At 42.6% G+C, this 26,704-nt stretch overlaps 1 protein-coding gene and 1 long non-coding RNA gene across 4 annotated transcripts in view; one reads left to right on the forward strand and one right to left on the reverse strand.

Annotated features, from left to right (window-relative positions):
• Nucleotides 1–26,704, reverse strand: part of ryr3 (ryanodine receptor 3) — a 96,627-nt gene that overhangs the window by 47,143 nt on the left and 22,780 nt on the right. Inside the window, exons 6-27 of the mRNA XM_061812966.1 lie at nt 26,389–26,501; nt 23,029–23,128; nt 22,535–22,628; nt 21,529–21,603; nt 20,717–20,873; nt 19,338–19,502; nt 16,432–16,553; nt 15,613–15,793; nt 14,053–14,188; nt 9,702–9,797; nt 9,472–9,590; nt 8,920–9,053; nt 8,447–8,688; nt 8,041–8,233; nt 7,599–7,815; nt 5,511–5,615; nt 5,288–5,391; nt 4,738–4,821; nt 3,789–3,948; nt 3,529–3,673; nt 2,435–2,640; nt 1,978–2,152 (exon numbers count right to left, since the gene is read on the reverse strand). Of these exons, the coding sequence (XP_061668950.1) occupies nt 1,978–2,152; nt 2,435–2,640; nt 3,529–3,673; nt 3,789–3,948; nt 4,738–4,821; nt 5,288–5,391; nt 5,511–5,615; nt 7,599–7,815; nt 8,041–8,233; nt 8,447–8,688; nt 8,920–9,053; nt 9,472–9,590; nt 9,702–9,797; nt 14,053–14,188; nt 15,613–15,793; nt 16,432–16,553; nt 19,338–19,502; nt 20,717–20,873; nt 21,529–21,603; nt 22,535–22,628; nt 23,029–23,128; nt 26,389–26,501 (3,123 nt within the window). The remainder of the gene's footprint in view (nt 1–1,977; nt 2,153–2,434; nt 2,641–3,528; nt 3,674–3,788; nt 3,949–4,737; nt 4,822–5,287; nt 5,392–5,510; nt 5,616–7,598; nt 7,816–8,040; nt 8,234–8,446; nt 8,689–8,919; nt 9,054–9,471; nt 9,591–9,701; nt 9,798–14,052; nt 14,189–15,612; nt 15,794–16,431; nt 16,554–19,337; nt 19,503–20,716; nt 20,874–21,528; nt 21,604–22,534; nt 22,629–23,028; nt 23,129–26,388; nt 26,502–26,704) is intronic.
• LOC133496897 (uncharacterized) lies at nt 371–22,991 on the forward strand. Of its 3 annotated transcripts, none has more exons than XR_009793884.1 (9): nt 371–1,106; nt 6,435–6,548; nt 7,706–7,830; nt 8,031–8,271; nt 8,424–8,573; nt 14,005–14,146; nt 17,246–17,390; nt 19,352–19,510; nt 22,566–22,991. It is a non-coding gene; the product is annotated as an uncharacterized LOC133496897 (long non-coding RNA). The 3 variants fall into 3 exon arrangements; XR_009793885.1 differs by lacking the exon at nt 22,566–22,991 and adding an exon at nt 20,777–21,368; XR_009793886.1 differs by lacking the exon at nt 22,566–22,991 and adding an exon at nt 20,634–20,757.

Raw genomic sequence — 26,704 nt, forward strand, 5'->3', positions numbered from 1 at the left:
CCGTAATTTCCGGCCTACAGAGTGCACCTGATTATAAGCGTCACCCAGTACATTTGTAAAGGAAATACCATTTGGTACATATATAAGCCGCACCGGTGTAAAAGCTGCAAATGCCCACTTTGAAACCCACTATGAAACACGAGATATTTACAAAGAAAGATGGTACACAGAAAGAGTTTTCAAAGTTTTAATACCTTAGCTTAGCTTAACATAGCAACAAAATGGTAGCACGAGCTGTTAAACAAAAAAAACCCAAACATGCCGGGAAAAAAAAAACAGCTGCGGTAGCTACACAGTAGCAACAAGATAGCACAGCACTAACAGGGCCGTTTAAAAAAAAAAACACAAAACATACCTAAATCACTGAGACGCGGCAGTAACACAACAGCAAGACGCTAGCGTGGCTCTAACATTTGCGCGGCGCTAAAGGATAGATTTCCAATTACCCATCATGCTTTGCGACGGATGCCATACTGTGTGTCTTAGAGTTCAGAGAACATAGTTGAATGGTGAACCGCGAAGTTTTTTCGATGGTTAATTTTTCCGTTTGGTGTAAAAGTTATGACGTCGTTTAAAGCAAATGCAAACGTTTTGGAGTTTGATGCTTTAAGCAGAGCCAGATACTTGGAGAAATTGAAGGACATTGGCGGTAAAGATCCATATGAATTTCAAGCAAGCGACTGGAGTGACTATGTGGAAGGCTACCCTGACATTACATATCCGATATTGTTAATTATCACGTGAATTCTATGAGCGCATATAGCCTTGATGAACTGAAGGCTTACAAGTCTCTACAAGCCTACAATTACTTTGTAAGTGGGTGGGTTCAAGATGTACGGCAACGGGTGATCGGTAATAAGTGTGTAATGGCGGCTCGAGCGAGACATTCTCAGAGGTCTACCGATCCACTACTACGTCCCTGCATCATACGCCAAAAAGATGGCTGCGTTCTCTCCCATCATTGTACTTGTATGGCTGGTCTTGGAGAAGTGTGTTGACACGTGGCTGCCCTTCTTTATGCAGTCGAGGCTTCATTAAAATTACGGGATAGCAAGACAGTTATAGAAGAAAGGTCTTACTGGTTACCCCCTTCTGCAGTTAAAAATGTAAGTCGATTTTTTTTTCTCTTAAAGTCTTTAAGTCTTTATAATAAAGAATTCTCTGTCATACCTTTGTGTAGGACACATAATTTGTTCATTCCTTGTTGCCTCAAGGATTTAATTGAAAACGTTACGTGTTACGAAATTATCCGAGCAAACTTTGTAGTGTCTCTTTGTTGGATCAGGAAGAAATCCTGCCCGGTTGATCCTTAACAACTTTCTGTCGACAGTTGCTTGGTTTTACTTCCCTGGTTGACAACTACCTTTGAAATATCAAAATGCTACCTCTTTGTTTGCCCAGATTCAGCACGGTTAGTACAGCCCCAAACTAGGCATGTGTAGCCCATATTATCGGACGAAAGGGGCTTGCTTGCTCTGTTGACATAGACGCTAACTTGCTTCAGACACTCAAAATGGCAGACAAGGGACTCCTGGGACTGTGGTGATGTCTTCGGAAACCTGTCCATAGGGCCGGTTTAAAAAAAAAAAAAAAAAAAAACATATTGGTAAAAGTCACTTCCTTGGCACATATATTCCACCGGTCTCACTTTTACCTTTTCCGCTCGAGTGCCCCCGTGCGGCCGTTAGGGAAAAAAAAAAAAAAAGCACAAATGAGCCGCATCACCGCATAAGCCGGGGGTTAAAAGGGTGTGAAAAAAGTCGCGGTTTATAGGCCGGAAATTACGGTACTTTGCTTGGATTCTGTTGCTGAGTGGAATTTTGGCTGAGGAAAAAAAGGAGCTGTCCATCCCGAGCACGCTTTGCCTAATTCTGTTGTGTTTTGTTAACAGTGTTAGGATATTACTTTTTTTTTTCTTTCTTGATTATCATAAAGTGTGAATACAGCGCTCACAGAACTAAAGTGTGAAACTCTCACCGTCTTCTGTTTCAAAGTCAGTAAAGCAAAGCTCTGAGCCTTTGTTGGTGATCAGGAGTTCGCCGTTCAGGGTGAAAATCATCGTTTTGTCTACCATGTTGATCATGCATCCCACGACGTCTCCTTTTTTCCACGGATGCCCAAAGTAGCGGCTGCCTGCATGCAAGCGTCGACCCTTGAGAAAATCAACAAAGTTTATTGTTTTGTTGCAATTTTCAACGTGGTCAAAGATATTTGGAATCATATTTTTAAAAAAAAAGTGTTTAAGTGAGAGACCAGACACATCCTGGACTGGTCGCTGGTTAATTGGGGGACGCATACAACCAACCATTCACTATTACATTAGCACCTAGTGTCAATTTCTAATCTTAATTTAAGATGTGCCTATTTTGGAAAATTGAGAGAAAGGATTTAAAAAAATGAATGATGGTTGAAATTGTGCAATGTCCAGTTTTACCCTGTATCCATCAAAGACAAAGGCCTGGTTGTCTGTTCCGAGCTCCACGTCAGGTCTGCAGCCAGGTCTCGCCCAGCCAACCCTCATGTCGCCTCCGCTCTGGGCGTCGAACTCAAAGTACCACTTTCCCGTTTTCACGGCATATGTTTGCTCCACGCGGAAGAATCGCAGAGTCTCAATGCTCTGATTGTCCGCCACGTGGACAGCTGGGAGGAATCATTCAAAAATAATTGTACGAACACACAATAACTGTTTTCATCATCTGTATTAAAAAAGGAAACAAAATATTGACAACAACATCAATAGTATATTATCTCAATGACTGGATAAGCTGACGAGGAAGCGTTCTGGGGAGTTGTAAAATCATAATCAAAAGCATCTTACACATGACATTTTTTGACTTTAAGATAACTGAAAACACATTGCTGCTTTCTGTATGATTGATCATTACTATTTATTTTATTGCCTGCCAAACTGCTTTCCTGTTATTTGTTCCATCCATCCATTTTCTTTGCCGCTTATCCTCATGATGATCGCAGAGAGTACTGGACCCTATCCCAGCTTTCAATGGGCAGGAGGCGGGGTACACCCTGAACCAGCCAATCGCAGGGCACACAGAAACAAACATCCACACTCACAATCACACCTAGGGGCAATTTAGAGTGTCCAATTAATGTCGCATGTTTTTGGGATGTGGGAGGAAACCGGAGTGCCTGTAGGAAACCCACGCAGGCATGGCGGGGAGAACATGCAAACTCTACACAGGCGGGTCAGGGATTGAACCCAGAACTTCAGAACCGTGAGGCCAACGCTTTACCAACTGATCCACCGTGCTGCCCTGTTGTTTGTTCCTATAGCTTAAAATTCCTTACAATTAGGGTAACATCACATTCTGTAGTTTTGACCTGCAAGTCAATTGTCATGTTTCAAATGTGATTGTGAACATTCTTTTTAACCCAAGAGTGGGGGCTCGTGGGGGGAGGGTAGAAATAGTATACGTGTAGTTGTAAATATTCACATTTGTGGACATAACTTCACTAAATAGAAAAAATGTATTAAGTGAGAGTATCATGAAGTGTGTCAAAGTTTCTTACCCTCCTGGTCTGGAGGGTCGATGCCATACCCGTAGCCAACCATCGTCCTGATGGCCTCCCTCAGACTGTCTCTATTGGACTTCTTCGTGCGCTCGTCAAGTAAAGCATATGGCACCAGGCGAGGATTCCGCCTGCTCTTTAAATCCTGGACGCAAAAAAACAAAAACAAAAAATTACTTCTAAGTTGTTAACCAGCTTGATGCCATTCACTATTAAGTCAACTTCAAACGAGCGTAATAGCGGAGAAAACAGATTTCTACCTGCTGGATTCCGTATGTCCATCCTTGTTTGATTCTGTCTTTGGCCCACACGTTGTGTGCATTTTCCGCCAGCTTGTCAACGAGAACCTCCTGGCCTGCCGTCAGCTTCACATCAGAAAGGTCCAGAGGCGCAGGCTTATATCCATTGGACATCATGTAGCTAGAGACAAAAAAGTAAAAAAAAAAAAAAAAACATAATTTTTTTTTAAACACTATTGTGGTAGTAAGCAGCACGTTTGTCTCAGAGTTCTGAGGCTGAGAGTTTGAATCTGGACCCCGGTCCAAAAGTCCAAAATATTGATTGTATTAATTCAGCGCTGCTACAGGGAAGTTTGGTCTTGCCCATTTAAGATGCTTCCCCCCAAACCCCCACGAGTCGAGATCAAATAAGCAGATAAATGGATGATTGGTCAATGGATATTTCAGCAATTTTCCCCAAAGTTGGTGAAAAAGGGTTCATATTATCATTCTCATAAAAAAATGAATGTGAATGTTGTAATTAATAATTGTATATAACTACCTTTAAAAATGAAAACTAATTATTCTTGTGTTCATTAATATGTAAAAAATCTATTATCTGTGTAAAAAATCAAAATATCTATGTCAATTGTTTAAAATAAACTATTTCACATTTTAACTTTTTTCTTTTTAACTAATCTAAAAATGACCCGTCCCTTTCACACATAACTTTAAGTTTGCCCCCCCTGTGAATATAATTGGCTGTCTGTCTATAGTTGCCCAGGGATTGGCTGTTGAGCAAATCATTGCATACATAGTTTATACCTTATTATAAACCACAACTATGATTGTTATTAAAAATTATATATAATATATAAAAAATATATATAAATCAAATAAAAAAAAACACCTGTGAAGCTGTCTTTTTTTTTTTTTTACATTATTGTAATTATAAAATATGATCACACAAAAGTGAAAAATACTACGTTACCCTTTGGGAAGTTTGATTTTTTTCAGATCGTCCTCTGCGTGAATATTGACCTGGGCAACATGGCATCCAAGAGCCATGAGGGTCCTGAGAAAAAGATAGATGGATAGATAGATAGATAGATAGATAGATAGATAGATAGATAGATAGATAGATAGATAGATAGATAGATATAGATAGATAGATAGATAGATAGATAGATAGATAGATAGATAGATAGATAGATAGTGTATAAAAAGGATTGCCATTAAAACCAACAGCCATTGACTTTTTAATGCATTTGTCAAACCTTTCGAATGTGTCGTGTATATTCTTCCTCCAGCTCATAATAAAATGATGATCAATGTGATGATGGACTTTTATGTTTATGAGATCACAACAAGGCGAGGTCACTTTATTGAGCCAGATCAAATGTTTTTAGAGTGACAGGAGCCAGCATTTGGGAGCCAATCAGTTTGGGTTCTGGGTTTGAGTTTTGCTCTCACCTAAACGTGCTCTCACACAACATTTATGAGATTTGCTTTCACGAGACCGTTTAGTAAGGGGACCATACTTCAGTGTTTCACTTGACATCTGTAGGTTGTAGTTCCTTTCTGTTTCAGGCAACTTGGTAAAATCAACAAGGCACGGGTGCTGCCTCTTGTTGTCATCCCGAACCTGAAAATAAGATGATCTAATATTGCCCATCAAACATGTACATTTTACCAATAAGTAAAGGCAAACACACGCAAAGTACAGTACATGCGTACTGCATGACACTGCGTCGCAAGGTGTACCTTGCCGTACGTCCATCCTAGCTCGATCTTGTTCATCCCCCACAGTTCGTGAATGTTTTCTGCCAGCTTGTCTCGGATGTTGTCCATGTGTGGCGGAAGAACAATCTGTGCAGACACAAGGGGAACGGATGGTTCAGCATGATGGTAGTCTTATTACTTTGTATTGCTTTTTTTCCCCCTGTGCAAATATTGGGACTTTATATTTAGAGATTGCTGATTTAGTGGTACAATAAGGTCTGTCCCGAAACCTATGTTCGCAACATGCCTGTTTTTTAATTCTTCAGAGACCCAAAACAAAAAAAGTCTGGAAGCTCTAGACTATTTCCTACTTGGGCTCCAGTACTCTGGAATATTTCAATCTCAATTTAAGACAGATGTTTACACCTTGGCATTGAATTAAAATCCAAGCAGGCCCGTTTTACTCCCGCTTCTCTTATCTCTTCCTCCCTCCTCTACTGCTCGGTGAGGGGCCAATGACCGGACAATGACCGAATCTGAGACGGTTGCTCTAGGGATTCTGCACAGACCACTTAGAATAAGGACCACTTCCCTGGAGGCGTTGCCGTGGAAGATTCTGCACTGAACAAATGTGCCAGCCTGGTCATGCTGAAAGGCGGCTGGATCCCTCCACCTGAGGTCTCTGTGGAAATGGCCATCATCGATAGTTCTTCTCTATTCTAACTCAAGCGGAAGAATAAGATGCTCACTGCACATTTAGTCTTGGGTCTGCTAAAGGGTCCTTCCCAAGTTTTTCCATGCCTTGGTTCCCTAGTGCTTGCTTAGGTGGGCTTCAGTCGGTCTTTTGATGACTGGGGATTGTGGTGCTTGAGGCTAACTGCTCTGTGTGTAAAGTACCTGAAGACAACTTCTGGGCTATAATGAATGCAATTTAATTGAATGTTTCCATTCATCCATTTTCTATAGATTGGAGTCGCGAGTGAGCTGGAGCCTGTCCCACCTGTATTTTGGGCCATAGACCAAACCCTCACTCCAACCACTGGACTGGTTGCTAGGGAATTATAGGGGACATATTGACAGGTGAGGATGATTTATCTTATTTGCTGTGGTTTCAACTTCATGTAAATAAAAAATGCACCACTTACTATTGATATTGTTCCCATTTCTTATATTGTTCACTATACATCCCATATTGTTATGAAAATACATTGTTTTACGGTTGGCGTACACCAAGTGATGTGTCCAATCCCTAGTTTTCTGTGTGGCCGATCACTCTGCCGCTGATGTTGTCTGCGGGGATTCCCATTTAATAATGTCCCAGACTGCAGCCAATCAAAATCCACCTCAACTTTAAAAATACATTTCCACGTTTTAAAATAGTGGGAGCCAGGCCGCTGCCACCATATCCTACAGACACATTACAAACATATCTCCAATAAGCATACTTTATATTGTGTTTTACAATAATGCTCATTGTGACTTTATGATATAAATTGAACAAACATGGACGTCAATGTGATCCAAGCGATTTCTATCCGTTCAAGTGAATGGGAGTGACCTGAGCCTTTCAATATATCCCCAAGCTTGCTTTTTTCTTCCCAACATCCTCTTTCTGTAGCAAACTTGTTCTCCTTGACTGTCAATCCATCTTTTTATCCATCCATTCTTCCATTTTCCTAGCCGCTTATCCTCACAAGGGTCGCGGTAGTGCTGGAGCCTATCCCAGCTGTCAACAGGCAGGATAATACACCCTGAACTGGTTGCCAGCCAATCGCAGGATACATAGAGACAAAGAGCCGCACTCACAATCACACCTAGGGGCAATTTAGTCTCCAAGTAATGCTGTATGTCTTTGGGATGTTGGAGGAAACTGGAGTGCCTGGAGAAAACCGACGCAGGGACGGGGAGAACATGCAAACTCCACATGGGTAGTGCTGGGATTGAACCAGGGTCTTCAGAACTCTGAGGCCAACGCTTTCCATCTTATTATGAATTAATAATAGTGATGTTACAATATAGTATATGTATGTCAGTGAGACTCAAAAAGCTAGCAGTTGAATATCGCAGGGTGTCCATGTTTCAAATTAAAGTACATTACTAAACTAGTTGTGAGCATAGAAGTGCCTTCACCTGGCTGGTGTCAACCGGAGTGGGGATGAAGGAGGCCTGGGAGAGAAACTGGGTTGTTCCCAACAGGTCTCTGACTCCTTCGTGATCCCTCTTGTACTCCTCCACAGGTTCCACGTACATCTTCTCCTTTGGCAGCAGCGCCTCATAGCACGGAGAGTAACCGGCGGGGGGCAGGAACTTGAAATCTCCGTGGCGTCCACCCAACAAGAAACGCACTCTGATGAAGCAAGAGGTGACAGAACACTGCGTGACATCAGGCAAGAAAATCCGAGACTCTGCTTCGCTGTGGGTTTTTGTCTCGACTAAGTGTTTGGGGCTCAACTTCAGCAAATAGCACTTCCCACACATCAGCAATTACGTAATAAGACCCCAGCGGAAAGGAAGCCATTAGGCAGACCTCACCCACTTTGCCTTCTTTTGGTAACTTTCCAGTGAAACATACTTGACACCAGCAGAGAAACTGATGACAGGGAAGAAGAATCCATCCGTGTTGAAGTCTTCAAACATGCCCTGCACGGGCTGCCCGTTGATCCTAAAGGACATGCTGGGGGAGCCCAAGTCCAGACAGCAGCTAACCACGTCGTCTGAAGTCAGCAGGTGCTGGTTAATGGAGGCCACTGCCCGTGGGACGCGACCTGGACAAAATGAAGGACACATACACACAGGCGGAGAGGTGGGTGGTTAGTCAGGAGAGTCATCCAAGCAAATTTGAATTTATCCAAAATGGACAGATAAGGCTGGAATTGTTGGTTGTACTCATGATTATTATTATTATTTTATATGTTAACTAAACAACATATGTTCATTTGCCTTGTGTACCATCAGTCAGTAGTAGTGAAGATTCCCACCTGACCAGAGGTGAAGACCGTCAAAGCTGTATGAGTAGAGATCGTCGCCCACGCCGTTGCCTCCCCACCCCTCGCCTCCACCAGGATACGGGGCGTAGCCTTTCGTGTTCGCCCAGCCCACCCTCAGGTGGGTGGATTCGCCCGTTACGAAATGGTCCACCTGATCAATCACCAGTTCGAAGTACCACTTTTTGTATTGGGCAGAGCCTTCAGCCACACCCAAAAAGATGTTCGGCCTCATGCTTGAGGTGAAAACAGAGGTGTGTGTACAGTACATATCATTTCAAGCATGATCACGTATTGATAAGCAGTATCTGGTAATTAGTATCTGCAAGTTCTCAAATTCAATTTGAAAAAAGTGGTATTGGGTAAAAGTACTTTCAATCAACCTCAAATAACACCTAAGCATCTAAGAGGTGCAATCACCTGTACAAGCCCGGATTTAAGTTACCAAACAGATTTTCTTCACATACCTATGAACATCATTGACTAGTCGGGTCTGAAGAAGCAAGTCCCTGTTGGGAAGCAGGTTGTCACAGATCAGATTTTGATTGGCTCTCACCGCCACACCATTACATACACAAAGGGAGCACAAGACATCCAGAATCTGAAAGACAACAAAGAAAATAGGTAGTATATACGACCACCATAAAAGAGCTTCATTCAAGGTTATACCGAAAGATTTAAAGAGACTATTTTTAAAGTTTTTTTTTTTCATTGTTTGAAGATTCACAAAAGGTTCCACTGCTGAACATCAGATGAGACCAAAAGCATATACAGATAAAAACAAAAGGGTGCAGTAAATCCTAACTCAATCGTCCTTGAACTATTGGATTTGACTTGTTCAGTAAAGTAACACAAATTGCCTCTCAGGCTAAATTGGCGATGTACTGGGTTTAGTTTTGTTATTATCACGAGGCAGCGAGTGAAAGCAAAGGGAATTAAAGGCTCGGCTGTGAGATTTACTGTCAAACTTTGAATTCCCAATAAGCTTGGGGGCCAAAAAAGATGCAGTCATTTGACACCTTGTGGTTACGTCCGTGTTTGTACAGCAAAGAGATGATGGATTTGATGTGTCCTCTCTGGATGATGTTCAAAGCCTCGGGACTTTCAATCAAGACACAGTGCAGAACCTCCAAGATCCCTAAAATGAGGAAATTGTCATTATATGAAGAAATGCATCCCCGATTGTACATGTAATAGTTTCAATTTCATAGATAATGTTAAAACAGGCAAATGAGAAATACTTTTATACCTGACGATGACTCAAGTCTTTCCAGCTTGCTGACCAACCAGTCGAGGTTCTGCGAAAACTGGGTGCAGTTGTTTCTGTTTCCGCGAATTAGTGCAGCTGAGCAAGATAAAAATATATTTAAAAGACAATCAACCAGCAACATTTGGAATGGTGTATCTGAACGTCCATAGTGATATATATTTTCACTTTTAAGGATCATTGGAATTTGCAGTGGAGTAGAACTGCATGCCGAGAGGTTTTTGGAATATATTACCCAATTAATGTACTAAGGTTGGCCCAGATATTAAAAGCAGCTCTCATTATGATGCATTACAGGCTCTACACCACTGTGAATTTCCATCCAATTTCCGGAACACCCCTCCTCATTATAGTCATAGGTGAGTTTGAAGCTGACTTTATCAGGGTACCCGCTGGAATGGTCTTAAGTCAATCATAGGGCAGAAACAGGATATAGACAAACAACTTACTAATGAACTCAACCACACACTGCATACAAGGGTACACAAGGTGACATCATTGCCTTCTTCTATGAGAACAAATCGAGTTTCGATTCCAAAATCATGTACACAGCTACAGTCTGTTCATTCCAGATGGAAGATACAATATGCAACCTTAAAGGTCAAGTGTCATCCCTATAAACATTCTAAAATAGATGAAAAGTACATATAATATTATTCAGTTCAATGTCTATACAAAAAAATAAATATGAGCAGAAAGTCATCCAAGCGCAATGTGTCATTCGACATCCAAGTGGTCGTCATATTGGCTGCATCTCCTGACGTCACCCAGGAGATTCACCATTGAAAACACGCTGTGGCCCCTACTATGGGACACGCCCTTTCAGACACGGAAACTCTTTTCGAAGAAGAGAACATCTCACAACCGGGGCAATATTACCCTATTGTTTCTAGCCATAGTTAGATAATATGCAGATCACGGCCAAACCGCCTCCCAGTCAGATCCACTTCCGCGCCGGAGATGATCCATCGCGGCCCGGCGCCGCGACGAGCTACCCCGGCCGACAAGGCCGGGAAGGCCGACCCAGCTGCCTTGTCAGCTGGGGTGGCTCATTTTCGGCGCCGAGGTGGCTTATCACGGCGCCAAGCCGGGCTGCTTTACGGCGTTGTCGTCGTACGCAGCTGAGTGCGCCATTGCCGGCAGGGTTGTTCATAGCCACCGCCGTCCGCGAGCCCGACGCGGCAGCCTTTGCTGACGAGCCGACGCAGCACCCGTCCGATGTGCACACTGACACATTTAGCACCCCTGTCATACATACGCGGATCTTTTGTCACGTTATGAGAGGCAGATTATATGGTCCGCCCCAAACTATTATTTTTTTTAGTAGCTGTATACACACTTATCTGTCGTTTGGGACCCACGAAACTCTTGTCCTTTGCACCCGTGAAATCCATTTTTCATGACGAACTGGGTCTCTTGGAAACTTATGAAATAATAAATAAATCCATCCTCCCGAGTGTTCAAGCAATGTCCAGCAATGGAACGAGTCGGCATTTTGGCTAACACGAAAGAACAACGAGCTACCTTCCCACAGGTAAAACTAATGGAAAAAAACGAGTCCACTGGAGGGCGCTCCTGCCCCGTACGTCACTTCCTGCTTCTTCTTGAAAACAAATCCCTTGAGAGGATTTTCATGGCGAGAGTTACAAAAAGCCATATCCGTCAAGATCATGTTTTGTGGTAAAAAACGGATGGGTCCATACCGGCTGCTATTTTTTCATTAATAACATTCTAAAAATCATGCATTTCATGACACTTGACCTTTAACCAAGAATCTTCAAAACTGGACTACCAATTGCAAAGGAATTTACTTGAGGAAGATGCACCTTAAAGATCTGCTTCAAACATCAAGCCCATAAATAAGCCGCTCTTTTCAAAATAATTCATGACAAATGCGCCACTCTGTTGAGCTCAAATTTATAAATCCACGATTGTTAGTGCCTCGCCAGCTATGAACCTCGCCAAACATCATTCATATTCATAGGGAGAACATGCAGACACCACAGAGGGAGGCCCGAGTTGAAATTCCAACTCTCAGGACTGAGAGGGAGATGTTCAAGCCACTAGTGTATCTAATGTTGTGGCACTGTGATCCTCTGCGTCAGCGAATACTTTAAAAGAAACAAAAAAAAAAGCTCACTGGTTCCTCACAAAACTCATTTCTCAACAATATAATTGAAGGGAAGAAGAAAAAAGGAATAGCTCATTGTTGCGGAGGAGTGCAAGGTCATGGATGTGCACTGTGCATGATGCATGTTTGAAATTACGAGAGACAAGATGAATGAGTGGTTACAGACTGATGAGGACTTTGGAATATGCTAAAAAACCCACAAGGCATACCGACAATGAATTAACCCACTAATAATCCGCATGAGCAACCATGTTAACACAACAATTGAATGAAGAATTAATTTATTCCTTTCCCATCCTGAACCTAATGTTATCTTAAAATGTAGAACAAACAGAATGAAGCTCTGGAGAACTTTATCCCTGCCCCAGAGAGTTGCAGCAGCGCTGCAGAATAATGCTGGCCACACAACATCCATCCATACATCCATCCATTTTCCTTGCCGCTTATCCTCACAAGGGTCGCGAGGCATCCTGGAGCCTATCCCAGCTGTCAACGGGCAGGAGGCAGGGTACACCCTGAACTGGTTGCCAGCCAATCGCAGGGCACATAGAGACAAACAGCCGCACTCACAGTCACACCTAGGGGCAATTTAGAGTGTCCAATTAATGTTGCATGTTTTTGGGATGTGGGAGGAAACCGGAATGCCTGGAGAAAACCCACGCAGGACATATCAAGCAGGCAAACTCCTCATGGGGGGGGGAGCATGATTTGAACTCCGATCCTTTGAACTGTGAGGCTAACGCTTTCCAGCTGCCCCACCGTGTCGCCCCACACAACATAACACAACTTTGTTGCCAGAGGTTAAGTGTTATTTTGAGGGAACAGTAAATTGGCACATACATACATATACAGTAAGCTGTACTCTGAGACAACTTGACATTGTAGCAAAGTCTTTTCTTCAGTGCGGTCCGATGAAATATTCTCATAAAATATTTACAAAAAGGGGAACGGTGTATTCCATTTTTAGAGATACAGTACTGTGTATAATATATATGTGTATGTGTATATATGTGTGTACGCTCAAACATTTAGCATGATTTCATGGCGCAAGACAGCAGTTTTAAGTGAACTTCTGTTAAATTTGTCCATTTACATTTGTTTGATGATCTTAAACATTTACATTCCACTCACACTAACCCGACACACACACACACAAACGTCTAAACTGACGCAAAATATCTCCTACATGTGCTCATCTATCGGAAATGGCACCCATTTCCATTTCATGTGGGAGACAACTGAACTATAATGCACAGATTGTGGGCAGGACTTACTGCATACCAAAGCTAAGCAAATGCATGCACCAAAGTTTTTGACAATAATTCTAAGCAGGCGGTGCGGTGGGTCAGCTGGTAAAGCATTGGCCTTGCAGTTCTGAGGACCTGGGTTCGATCCCTATCACGGCCCTGCCTGTGTGGAGTTTGCATGTTCTCCCCGTGCCTGCGGGCACTCCGGTTTCCTCCCACATCCCAAAAACATGCAACATTAATTGGACACTCTAAATTACCCCTAGGTGTGATTGTGAGTGCGGCTGTTTGTCTCGATCTGCCCTGCGATTGGCTGGCAACCACTCCAGAGTGTACCCCGGCTCCTGCCCGTTGACAGCTGGGATAGGCTCCAGCACTCCCCGCGACCCTCGTGAGGATAGGCGGCAGAGGAAATGGATGGATTCTCAGCATATGCAGTGCCAGTAGGCTGCACTTTATTTGTATATTTGGGTGCAGTTGCTGGATGGTGACGGCGTGGTGATGAATACAAGGGGAGTCAAGGAGAACTGAGGGTGGGAAGGTGTCGATGACAGTGAAACAAATGAGCTAAGACAGAGTTGTCCAAAGAAGAACTTCTCAGTGTTAGCATTCACAAGCCATTACAGACCCCCACGAGAGGAGGCTAATGTCAACACCTCTGCTAGCTGGCATTTTGTCAGCGGCTTTAATTTGCTGCTCCGAAATGCAAAAGACCGCTTCATATCCTCAGCGTTCTCAGAGAGGGATGTGACCTAAATGCAGACATTCTGTACAATGATGAAGGACGTGGAGGTGAAGCAAAGGGAGAGTGCGCTGAAAAAAAAGAAAAAGTGAGCGTGTGAAAAGTTAAAGGAAAAGGAGGAGGAGGGATGCGCCAGAGGAAGATGAATTATGCATGTCTCGGCAGGGTCGACAGATGATGATGCCGAGAGATCCATCACTCGCGGTCACTTACCCAGGAGCTCGTAGAGGAGGTTGAGGATGTCCTTCCACGCTGCCCCCGCCTCCTCCCCAGCCATCTCACCAAAGTGGGCGGCGCTGTTGTACAGGTTCATCCGGTCGATGCATTTTGACAGGAGGGCCAGCATGCCCTGAGAACAAACGCGTGGCCAGAAACACGATTAATTCATAATCAATTTAATGAGAGTAACATTTTTCTTTTATTAGTGTCGTTTTTGGCATTAAATCACTGTTTGTACTGGATGGATAATTTTGGATTTCAGTACATGGCATTCTGTACTTTTAAGTAAGGGAATTGTGTCAGAAATTCTACTTTTAACAGAGTATCTATACAGTACTTCTACTTAAGTGCAGACTCAGTTTCTCACATTTAACAAAAAATCCCGTACGTAAAATTTATGAGTAGAAAGAATAGATATTGAAAGACGTCGCTTATTTAGTGTAGTCTTGACATTAATTTACGTGTTTATTTAATAAACCTTGATGACTGAACGAGCCTGCTCCAAAACAACCACTATTTACCCGGAAACAGGAAATGCAAGTTAACTGTGCTGAGCATGTACGGAAGTTAGGCCAAAAGCACATCTTCAGAGCTGCTTCACGTACTGCAAGCGCATTTACGTCGAAAGTCATCAACATCATGAGCCATGTCATCTCATTGCGTCGATCGCGAGGCAGTGTGATGACGTGCCCCCCGACCCCACCCAACCACCCCAAAAAAAGACGGTAGACTATCATCCACCTCGTTGCTTGATTCAGGTGTGGCCAATACGTCGAGCGAATGCACGTGAAGGCGCGTTCTAGCAAGCCGGCCCCCTATTTATGGCAGTCGCGCGATGCCTGCCCCTTGTCCCCACAACTACACATCACAATAGGTGACACTAATGTTTGTTACAATGTATCGCTAGCTTGTTGCTACGAACGCCGATTATGTTGAACCAAACTTTCAGCATCTTCAAAACATTGCGGGTATAGACCGTTCGTGTTTATTCCTTGACAGGGCAGTGCATTTAAGTTTTATTCAGATAAAGTTTGTCAGATCAAGAATTTCTATTGATGAACATTTTTAAATACCTTTTTATATCATGTTCTACTAATACCAGTTGAAATTGGAAATGATCATTTCTGACATTGAAATTTTAGTTATCTATTTTACTTTTTATTTTATTTTTAATTTACAGTTATATTAATCCAGTAAATTATTTTAAGGCCATCCCTAATCACACCCACAACCTTTTCTGCGAGCATGACTGACCGCACCCGTACATTTTTCAAATGTGAATGACTGCAGACTGCAAGTACTTTTACCAACTCTACAGGCATCTGTTAAGAGCTAATAAAATGGACATTGCCGGTGAGATATCAGTTAAACAAAATTGAAATTACTGTGGTTTGGAGCAGTGTAGAACTACAGTATTTTGCTTGTAGGTCAGTTAAAAGGTATCCCTAATGTTATGGCCTGTGAGTGCCGCTGCAAACCACAGTGAACATAGAGACGTTAACGTTGCACGACGCATTGCATAATGAAGTCGAGCGCCACTGGGTTCTCCTTCACCTCTTCTTTGAAGAGGTCCTGACGTTTGATGAGCGAACGCAAGAGACATTGCTTCTGCTCGTGCTCCAGCTCAGAGTCGGGCTGCTTGAAGTACTGGATCAGGTCATTCAGAGTCTGCAGCACCTCCTCTACGTAGCCGGCCACTTCTGTAGATACACCTGCCGTGGTGCCGTCCAAAGCCCTTAAAAATGATGGAAGGGTGCTGGTGAAATTTTACAGCTTTGTGTCTTGTTAGAGAGACCACCAGGTCGCAAATTCAAAGGCAAGTCTGTGTACTTGCTTTGAGATGCTGTCAGCCGTGAGTGAATTTGTGCCGCCGATAAGTCGCACAAGGCCAACGGGGGTCTTTTATCTCAGAGGAAGGAAGAGGCTTCATTGTATAATTACCAGCTACAGCATGATAGCCTCTTACACAGCTAGTGAAGCACCAGCTAGCGTTTAGCTTTGCATACAACGTAACTGACGAGGAGGTTACTGTGCTGCATTCAACCCACAGTCACGGTTTGATGAAAAGAACATGCAACATAAATGTAACCTCACAGTTAAATAAGAGATAATGTTATTGCTGTGAAGGTTCTGCATTGCGTTGCGTAATGCAAGCTGGGAACCAAAATTAAATATGAGAAAATGTGTCAAAAGCTGCTGTGCTTTTTGATCACAAAAACTAGCGTGGAGCTATTTTGTCATTATTTAAAATGACATTTTTTGTCATATATTTGGCTAGGTTAGCCAAAATTGTGGCCCCCTCCCATAATTTCAGTTGCTAATGACCTGACCTAGCTGCTCAAATTCCCAGAAAGCTTTGCCGTCACTCCTTACTTGATGAAGTTGGTGAATAGGAACGTTGTATTGCGGATGTTGCGAGCAGCTTGAGACTCCTCATGCTGACAGCGCTGGAGAGTGAGGCCGTCATCCATGTGGCCTTCAGAATGCAGGCAGGCCTATGTTAGGACAACACAGACAACATAGACCACAGGTATCAAACTCAAGGTCCATCACATCATTTTATGTTCCTCATTTAAGCAAACAATCATGTACTTGCATTATATACCCATCCTTCCATGGGTATCAAAATTGCTTTTCGTCTTCACCTTTAACAATATATTGCAAGTATTGTTTTATTATCGTTTGTTGTTAGTTTTTAAAAAATATTTTTAGATTTGTGTCTTCAGTGTTTCATTTCGGCATACTAGCAAAAACTATTAATACTAAAACCATATATAGCACATATCAGTGGCACGTTAGATATGTTTTCACAAATCACCAAGTCTAATCTAGAGCCACTTTTGCATTCCATAGTATGTATACATTGATATAATTAGAGCACCATACTATTTGCAGTTGTAAGGCCTTCAGGGAGGTCTTCATTCCCTGCATGCCCATCTTTGTGGGAGGGGCTCTGAATCGACTCACTGTAATCAAACACTAAAATCAGGAAGAAGGGTAAGGTGGTGTAAATTGATTTACACCCCCTACCATGTCAGGGGCCTTGGCGTGGTACCAATGCTACAGGGACTGCCATACATGCAACTGCATAGGGAGATGTTTTATGTTCCTGGGTGGGAGCCCAGTGGCGACCAGCATTTCTCGTGTCACACTAAAAAACTGTACGATTGTCTGACCACCACTTCAGGGTGTACCCCACCTCATACCCGATGATAGCTGGGATAGGCTCCAGCCCTCCTGCGACCCTTGTGAGGATGTGCGGCTCAGAAAATGGATGGATGGAAGAAGAATAAGAAGGAAATCATTTGTTCCATTGTGATCCTACAGTACAGGTATTTTATTATTTTTTTTCATCTTAAAATTGATAAAAGATAAACAGAGTATACAGTAAAGAAAATAAGTATTTGAACACCCTGTTATATTGCAAGTTCTCCCACTTGGAAATTATGGAGGGGTCTGAAATTTTCTTTGTAGGTGCATGTCCACTGTGAAAAAGATAATCTAAAAAGAAAAATCCAGAAATCACAATGTATGATTTTTTTTGCAATATGTGTAATACAGCTGCAAATAAGTATTTGAACACCTGTCTATCAGCTAGAATTCTGACCCTCAAAGACCTGTTAGTCCACCTTTAAAAGTCCACCTCCACTCCATGTATTATCCTGAATCAGATGCACATGTGTGAGGTGGTTAGCTGCCTAAAGACACCTGTCCACCCCATACAATCAGGAAGACTCAAATTTGCAACATGCCCACGATCAAAGGGCTCTCCAAAGACAAAATTGCACAACTGCACATGGCTGGAAAGGGCCACGGAGAAATTGCCAAGCATCTCGGTTAAAAAAAAAGGTCCACTGTTGGAGCAATCATTAGAAAATGGAAGAAGCTAAACATGACACTCAATCTCAATCGGAGTGGAGCCCCATGCAAGATATGAGCTCGTGGGTTCTCAATGATCCTTAGAAAGGTGAGGAATCAGTCCAGGACTACACGACAGGACTTGCTCAATGAGCTGAGACCACCGTTTCCAAGGTGACTGTTGGTAATACACTAAGACGTCATGGTTTGAAATCATGCATGGCACGGAAGGTTCCCCTCCTTAAACCAGCACATGTCAAGGCCCGTCTCAAGTTTGCCATTGAGAATTTGGATGATACAGAGGAGTCATGGGAGAAAGTTTTGTGGTCAGATGACACCAAAATTGAACTTTTTTGTCATTATTCCACTAACTGTTTGGAGGAAGACGAATGATGAGTTCCATCCCAAGAACACCATTCCTACTGTGAAGCATGGGGATGGTAGCATCATGTTTTTGGGTGTTTTTCTGCACATGGGACAGGACGACTGCACTGTATTAAGGAGAGGATGACCGCGGCCATGGATTGTGAGATTTTGGGGAACAACCTCTTTCCCTCAATCTGAGCATTGAAGATGGGTCGTGGCTCGGTCTTTCAACATCACACTGACCCGAAGCACACAGCCAGGAAAACCAAGGAGTGGTTCCGTAAGAAGCATATCAAGGTTCTGGCATGGCCTCGCCAGTCTCCAGACCTAAACCTAATAGAAAATGTTTGGAGAGAGCTGAAAGTCTGTTTCTCAGCGACAGCCCAGAAACCTGTGTGATCTAGAGAAGATCTGTGTGGAGGGGTGAGCCAAAATCCCTCCTGAATTGTGTGCAAACCTGGTGAACAACTGCAGGAAACGTTTGACCTCTGTAATTGTAAACAAAGGGTACTGTACCAAATATTAACATTGGTTTTCTCAGGTGTTCAAATGCTTATTTGCAGCTGTAACACACAAATAATTCGTTAAAAAATGGTACATTGTGATTTCTGTATTTTCTTTTTAGATTATCTCTCTCACAGTGGACATGCACCTACGATGAACATTTCAGACCCCTCCATGATTTCCAAGTGGGAGAACTTATAGCAATATAGCAGGGTGTTCCCCTAATATCAATAAGGAATTCTATTTTAATGACCGATGGTATTAGGACGTTATTTTGCAATGCAAAGATCCCAAGTGTAAAAAAAGTTCACAACAGTAAAATGTTAAAACTGCCAAAATATTCATGAATCGAAACTTTAATAACATGTGAACCATATGTTTTAAAGATTTTCGTCGAATCCCATTTGGACTACCTTAAGGTCATTGGACTTAAAAGGTTTCATCTTGTGAATCTTTAAATAAATTATCGACTGGTCTTGCAAAAAGAGTTTCTGTAAAGTTGACAGTTGATTGCGTTGTCGACCCAAATGTGATGTGTGACGTGCGTTCACCCTTCTTTTCACAGGTCCAAGACGAGACGATTTGGCATCAGGCGCTTGGTAGGACAGCCACAGTCCAGTTGCCACATGCATGACGAAGCAGACAGAATCGCCGTATTTGATCTCCGGCACTCCCATGCCCTCAACGTCTCTCTTTGGGCCCGACTCACTCTTTTCCTGTTTAAGTATGTATAGTGCAGTGCACACACACATACACACACACACACACACACATTGGACACGATGCTGGACACAGAAAGACGCCAATGTGGCTTCTTATTTAAATTAAGAGTGGGTTTGTCCTGACCCACAAAGGGTAAAAGGCAGTAAGTCAGCCAATTACCATAAGACAAATGTCGTCTGCCGAGCAATTATAAAACGGACAAAAAAAATGATGGCAGTTGATGAGCTCATTAGGAGATTACAGGCTCTCTTAAGAAGTACTTAATGAAGTCTGCAGAAGACATTTCGATTCACCCCAGTCAGTAGACCAAAATAGTATGTATGTTTCTCTCCAAACAATGTTGATAATGTTCCCGAAATAAAAAAAAAGAAAAGAATGAAGACTTAGCAGCTTGCAATACGCTTCAAATTTAGAAAAAAATAAATCATTATACTGTATTTTTAGGAACACAGTGGCTTGCCACTTGGGTGGTACCTTCAAAGGTACTATTTTTGCAACCTCAATGTTTTGTTTTTTTTTGGTTTCGTTTTTTTTTTTTGTTGGGGGGTGTCTGGAAAAGGTACAACTTTTACTTTGGAGTCCAATAATTATCCCTACAGGGAACATGAGTATAAAAACTAAATTGGACTCTTCCTGCATTGGCATTATCTGTATCAGTATCTGCAGGCTTTCAGGGATCCCAGTTAAGACTTTTTACTCTTTTTTTTTTTTTTTAAGCCACTTTGATCAAATTGAAGCCTTCTCATTTATGTAATGGACAACTGGTGTTTAGTGATTCTGTAAATTCGGATATCTATTATTCATAAAAATGTCCAAACACCATCACACTTCCCAAAATTGTCACATAAAACACAGCAACATTTATTTAGTCTGTGGCCCATGCAGCCTTCAGTTTGGAAAGTCAAATTTAAGACTGCTTAAGGTTCCGTTTAAGATTCCGTGTGTAAAGTCACAGTCGACATCAATGTGCCTTAGTGCGGTTAACAGCTTTTGTAAATGGAAAGACATTGTAGAAACTGGGATTTGGTCAGTAAGGTTAATCATAGCTGTGATAATTGCACCTTTTCCAGGACTAAAAAATGTGTTTCGATCACAAAACCCATATTTTTGTGTCACTCCTAAAGAGTACAAGGACGACAGTTTCGACCCCGAAGGTTCTATCTTGTGATGTCTAAATTTGGCGAATGTCCCAAGAGACTGCACTGACCTTGGAGGGTCTGAAGCAGAAGGATGTCGCAGTGGTGTCAGACCTCTCTCTGTCCTGTAGGATCAGTCCCCGGTCCTCGGTCAAGGCCAGGTAATGGCCGGTGGAGAGGTGGCGTAGTCGGAAGGCCTGACCCCAGCGAATGTGGCTTCCGCTCCAGCTGCACGTAGCACGCGTCACAAGCTTTTAGATTTCGGAATCAATTCACATTAAACGAGCGGCTCGCGATATCTCCTGTGGTAGAGGAGACTGAAAGAGATGTCAACAGAGTTCGCTGGAGGAGCAACAATTGGGAGTGGCAGCTCAGAAGAAATGCCCATCTATCTATCTATCTATCTATCTATCTATCTATCTATCTATCTATCTATCTATCTATCTATCTATCTATCTATCTATCTATCTATCTATCTATCTATCTATCTATCTATCTATCTATCTATCTATCTATCTATCTATCTATCTATCTATCTATCTATCTATCATGTGTATATATAGAGTATGTATTCAGTTCTGAGGACCCGGGTTCGATCCCGGCCCCACCTGTGTGGAGTTTGCATGTTCTCCCCATCCCTGCGTGGGTTTTCTCCCACATTCCAAAAACATGCAACATTAATTGGACACTCTAAATTTCCCCCAGGTGTGGTTGTGAGTGCGGCTATTTGTCTCGATGTGCCCTGCGATTGGCTGGCAACCGGTTCAGGGTGCACCCGGCCTCCTGCCTGTTGACAGCTGGCATAGGCTCCAGCACTCCCTGCGACCCTCGTGAGGATAGGCGGCAGAGAAAATGGATTGATGTACTGAGATGTTCAACCCACCTGATCCTCAGAGGCTCCAGTCGCCACAGGGAGCGGGCTTTTGACGCTTCCTTACCAGCCTCATAGTTAACTATCCTGGAAGCACATAAAAGTTGAGGGGTGGGGTTTTTTGTTGATGTAAAATTAAATATTGTGCAAAAGCTCAATGTAATCATTTGCCATTAAAGTAGGGGCTGCAACATACAGTAGTTTAATTCCGATATTCATTGTGAAACACACTTCAAAGGTAGTTTACTGAAGAAATGCCAAAGACCCGCAGTGGTAGTATTAGCACGTTTGACAAGTTAAATAAATAGATAAATGGTAAATAGTGTTGGAAAACATTGTAAATAAATAAAACTAAGTTCGATAACATTTTTATACATTTTTTTGAGAACACCAAAATAAGGACAGGTGAAAATATATGGTCTACCTCAACTGAAGAAGGCAGTTTTCCACAGCAGTAGTGAAATTGAATGAGGCAAAACATTTTTTCAACGCTATAATTTGTCTCTTTTTGCATGCTCATCTATTTCCACCTCAACATATTGTGCAACGTCTTCTGAGCTTTGTCTTTATTTCAATGTGTATTGTTTGTTTTTGTTTTCATATGGATTCATGCTGAATTTAAACTCTGCAGTAGTGTACACGTGTACAAATGGCAAAGTAATGAACAAATCTAGATTGCTACATGATGAAAAAAAGTGCATCTCTCAAGTAGATTTCTGGCCATCAGTGTACAGAAGGCCTGATACTGGACTAAAATAGTAACTACTGTGCATAACACGGGAAGAGCGTATCACCCTCATTGATCACTTCTGCATGATCAGCTTGTAATTTTTATCTTTTCTAACAGTCGCAAAGGCTTGCAACATTACAGAAACCAAATCCATTCATCTTGTCCTATTGCCCACTTTGCATTTTTCATTTGTCAAGGTTTTTTCATTACTCTTAAACAAAGTCACTTGAAAAAAAAATCTAATCTTGTACAAACAATTTGTGACTAAACTAAAATTGAGCACACTACCTCTGTTCCTTCTCACTCCTTTCTGCTCCAGGGATGGTCAAACTCTCATCATGGCCACGACAGAGACGCATCACATGACCACCAACCAAATACCCTAATGAAACAAAGTAAAATTCAGACTCCTGATATTCATATTAGGGAAATAGAGATTAGAGTATTCTAAAAAATATTAAATTGAGGTCATTCTGTAGCCCCACAATATAGCCAATTCTCACTGATATGATCTCAAATGTTAACAAGATGTGTTTAAACCAAACTAAATTTAATGCTGAACTCAAGTTTAAGTTAGATTTTAGTTCAATATTTGACTTTTTATTTTTTCAGGGTGACAAATGACCTTCACTTGCAATGAGAAAGCAATTTGTTTTTTGAAGAAATGTTGTTATAACTATACCAGTTGGAAAGCACATTTGGGCATGCCACCCAAAAAATCATCAATCATAGAAAAAGTCATTATATGTAAAAATATGTATGTCCGAATGCTGAAAACTTGCCGACAGCCATGTTGCTGGAGGAGCAGGTTGGCTGGACGTTCCACAAGGTTTGCATGAACGACGCATCTACGTGGATGCTGCCGTTGGAGATGGAGAGGTGCTGCAAGAACAGAAGCCACCGTGTTAAAAACAGAACGGCCTGGCGTAAAATAGCAACATTGGCAGTCGGGAAGCTCAGACAAGCACAAAAAATAAATACAATAAAATGAAAAAATCAGCAAACGCCTCACAGAGACAGAGACAGGGTGAACTCCCACTGCTGGGGTTTGAAAAGATATTTCAGCAAACTCTGCAATCATCAACAAGTGCTGCCAAACTGTGTTTGAAGGCTGCTGGCTAAAAAGCGCCAGTGCATCATCAGCGCTTCCCGGCGTAGCAATGCCTTAACAAAAAAAAAAAAAAAAAATCCTTCCTGCAGACGCGCTTGGAGTCGCTCCAGCCTCCCAATGGGCAGGATTTACAAGTTTGTGGATGCTCAACAAAATGTGAGTATGCTGAACAATGACTTCCATCTTCCCCTGAAGAAAAATTGAGTGGGTGGCGGGTAAACTTTTGTGCTCAAGGACCGAATTTCATTCTTAAAAACAATCATTGGGAAGTGTGGTGTGATAGGGCTCTGCCATTGACCCGAAAGTGTTTTGCTGAATGTGGAACAGCTATTAAATTACTTTAGCTTTTGTTTTTTTCAAATTAACAATAAACTTTGTAAATGTGCACCATTCTCCTACTATCAAGTTTGGGATTGATTCATAATCAATCAAATGAACCTCAAGCACATTTGTATCATTTTTATACACTGTCATGAAATGCACCATTTTTGGGATGTTATTAATGAAAAAACGGCAGCCGGTATGGACTCTTGTGTTTTTTCACCACAAAAGATGATTTTGACGTCCACAGATTTTTATAACTCCCGGCATGAAAATCCTCTTGTTTTTGACAAGAAGCAGGAAGTGACGTTCAGGGCAGGAGCGCACTCAAGCGGTCTCATCTGTTTATACTAGTCTTACCTGTGGGAGGGTAGCTCGTTGTTCCTCCGTGTTAGCCAAAATGCCGGCTTGTTATATTGCTGGATATTGCTCGAAAACTGGTTTCGCTCTTCATACTTTTTCAAAAGACCCGGTTCATCGTGAAAAATGGATTGCACAGGTGCAAAGGACGAGAGCTTTGTGGGTTCCAAATGACAGGAAGGTGTCAGCTACTAAAAAAAATATTAGTTGGGGGGGGGGGGACATAATCCGTAAATCAGGGGTGGTAAATGTGTCGATGTGCCACTCCGTCCGAAGCCGTGATCGGTGGACGTGGCGCCGCCGGGGTGGCTCATCTCCGCCACGCGGAGGTGGATTGGACGGGGAGGAGGTTTGGCCGCAGCGTCGTCGTTGCTCACGGGCAGCTTATTTTTTAACACTGCCGGGTGGAAGTTGATCGGGCGGGGAGTTGGTTTGGCTGTATGCGGTTTTCATCTAAATATGGCTCGAAATGATAGGGTAATATTGCCTCAGTCACTTCACTCGGTTGGGAGATGTTCTCTTCTTCGAAAAGAGCTTCCGTGTCAGAAGCGGCATGTCCCACAGTAGGGGCCACAGTGTGTTTTCAATGGCGAATGTCCCAGTGTGACGTCATGGACAGAAGATGCAGCCAATATGGGAACCACTTGGATGTCGATTGAGACTTCCGCAACTTTGCGCATGGATGACGTGCTCTCCGCTCATATTTATTTTTTCATTTAGACATTGAAGTGAATAATGTTATATGTATTTTTCATTACAATATCAGTTTTAGAATGTTTGTAGGGATGCCACTTGATACAAGATGCCAAAGCTTCAGTCCTTGCTGTGGCCGCACATCAACCTGCACGATCAGCAACCGTAATGGCGCTCTGATTACTTTTGCCTGAAGTTTCTCAAGTGCCCCATTCCTCGAAAGAAACACTCAAGCCAAATCCGGTAGAGATTTCCCAGCGGAGGACGTGGAGGTTTGGATTTTTGCCAGCTTTGCATTAAAAGCACATTTGCACGTCTAAATGGCCACAACAATACAGCGCAGCTCGATTTAGTATGCTTGCCATGTCGCCGCGCCACCTTTCTGCTATTTATCCTCCTCTCTTGAGCCTTCAACATTTTTTTTCAGAATCAAGTTTGGAGGTATAGCTGTGCAAAAAAGAAATATGATAACCAGATTTTCACCCCCCCCTCCCCCCTACACACTTCTTGTCATGCCTTGCTTGTCTAGTTAGACAATGACAGTGCAGCAAAGCAGACAAAGCCGACACACAGGCAAATCAATATTTAACTCAGCTGACTTGCAAGTGATGGGAGGGAATATTTCGATCTGAAAAAGAGCAAAGCAACTCGCGCGCTCATTGCTGAAAAAAAGTAATGATGGAGAACAGCTTAAAAGTGTTCAGGACGAACGAAGTCAGGTGGTGGAAACCCAGTGATACCTTCATTTACAAGTTTAATTTCTTGCATGAACAAGCTTATAACTCAATTTAACTATTATTTATTTCGCTGTTAGTTCAGATTGTCTTCTCCATGCTCCCTGTGAGTGTCTTCATTTTGTATTTCTGTGTTTGACAGTTTGCCTTGTTCAAAAAATGACTGAAAGTGAATCGGCGTCTGTCACTGTCCAAGGTAGGTGAACAATGAATACTTAAAACAAAGTCTTCAACGTGGTGGGACTATATCCATCCATTTTCTTTTTCCGCTTATCCTGACATGGTTTGCGGGAAGTGCTGGAGCCTATCCCAGCTGCCAATGGGCAGGAGGCGGGGTACACCCTGAACTTGTTGCCAGCCAATCGCAGGCCACATAGAGACAAACAGCCGCACTCACAATCACACCTCAGGGCAGTTTAGAGTGTCCAATGAGTGTTGGATGTTTTTGGAATGTGGGAGGAAACCCGAGTGCCTGGAGAAAACCCACGCAGGCACGGGGAGAACATGCAAACTCCACACAGGTGGGTCCGGGATTGAACCTGGGACCTCAGAACCGTGAGGCCAGCGTTTTACCAGTTGCGCCACCGTGCTGCCTGGTTGGACTATAAGGTGAAGGTTACTTTAGGTCATTTACAGAGATTGGATCGGGAAAAATTGCACCCTGAGGTCACAGAATTCCAGATTATATCAAAATCTTCAGGAAAAGTACAACTTGACACTTCAATTCAGCAGCATGAAGGGATGAACAGTTTTTTTTTCCCCCCTTTGGCTTTTGGCAAAAATTTTCTAAAAGAAAAAGTAACCTTGAGGCGTCAATAAGACAGGAACAAAATGTGTCAAAAAAAAGGTAAAGTAAAGGATGGATATATAGCATTGACGGACAATGGACCAGTACGATGGAGAACCCGAGGGAGTCAACTGACCAAGTAGCGTTCTGTCGACACGCTGACGAGAATCAGATCATCTCCGATGCGGACCTTCTCTCCTTCTGACCTCTGCTTGGAGGCGGGATGGATGGTCCACCAACAGGCCTCTCCTGTTCACACATACAAGCTTCCAATTGCAATTACGAGGTGTTGGAATGTACAACAGCTGATAAATGTGACGCCCCGCTGACCCTCGCAGGGTTTGCGGCAACTTTCTATTCTGGGGTGTGTTAAAAATAACCATCGTTTGAGGAAGATGTTCTGTCGATACATTGGGTCAAGGTCGAAGCAAGAGTGGTAAAAGTGAAGAGGA

Source organism: Syngnathoides biaculeatus, chromosome 23 (genome assembly GCF_019802595.1).
Source record: "Syngnathoides biaculeatus isolate LvHL_M chromosome 23, ASM1980259v1, whole genome shotgun sequence".
In the NCBI taxonomy this organism is placed as follows: domain Eukaryota; kingdom Metazoa; phylum Chordata; class Actinopteri; order Syngnathiformes; family Syngnathidae; genus Syngnathoides; species Syngnathoides biaculeatus.